The 719-nt window shown below is 48.5% G+C and overlaps 1 protein-coding gene across 1 annotated transcript in view; it reads right to left on the reverse strand.

Moving 5' to 3' along the window:
* The window catches only part of gpr139 (G protein-coupled receptor 139), a 20,347-nt gene extending 19,628 nt beyond the window's left edge, over nt 1-719 (reverse strand). The window contains exon 1 of the mRNA XM_037688372.1: nt 572-719. Coding sequence (XP_037544300.1) covers nt 572-719 — 148 coding nt within the window. The remainder of the gene's footprint in view (nt 1-571) is intronic.

The raw sequence follows: 719 nt of genomic DNA on the forward strand, positions 1-719 counted from the left end.
CCCCAACACACACAGCTTTGCGTCCTTGCATGAGACCAGGTCACTGCTCATAGATCACGCAGTGAGGCGGAGGCAGTAAACGTGTCTTACAGTGACTGTGATAGACTAATCACTCAAATCTAAAGACAGTGCTGTCACTGGATCAGGTCACAGAACCGAAAGCCACGTAACACACACCTGTCCTCTGGCCGAACCAAATCATTACTCACAAAACTTTTCATGCGTCCGCACACATCAACACTGTGTACAAGTGTTCTGTGCACATTTATTGCTGGTCTTCTTTTATATCCGAAGGGGAAAATGAATATAAAAACTACAGCCAAGCGCAAGCAGACACAAGTACACACAACGTATGGATGCATGCGTGACAGACAGCCACAAGGTCAGAATGACAAATCAGCAATATGTGTGCATGACAGTCAGGAGACGCAGAGCAACAACACACAGTCTTTAAAACAAGTGCAACACGAATCAAAATGCAACATATAACTCTTGCAAACCAACAATACACCACATGTGTGCAGACTGACATGGAATGAGCAATACATTGGTGCAGGAGCACATGTCCTACCCGGCAGGCCAAGACAGAGCAGGACGCTGTAATAGATGACAGGTAGTGGTCCGAGGGGGCATCCCCAGGCGACCTCGGAGGGATTCTGCCCCAGGCTCCCAGTGCTCCCATTACGGGGGAAAACAGGGAAGATGTGACTGGGCTCCAT

The sequence above is a fragment of the Nematolebias whitei genome, chromosome 15, assembly GCF_014905685.2.
Source record: "Nematolebias whitei isolate Nwh7 chromosome 15, NemWhi1, whole genome shotgun sequence".
Lineage (NCBI taxonomy): Eukaryota > Metazoa > Chordata > Actinopteri > Cyprinodontiformes > Rivulidae > Nematolebias > Nematolebias whitei.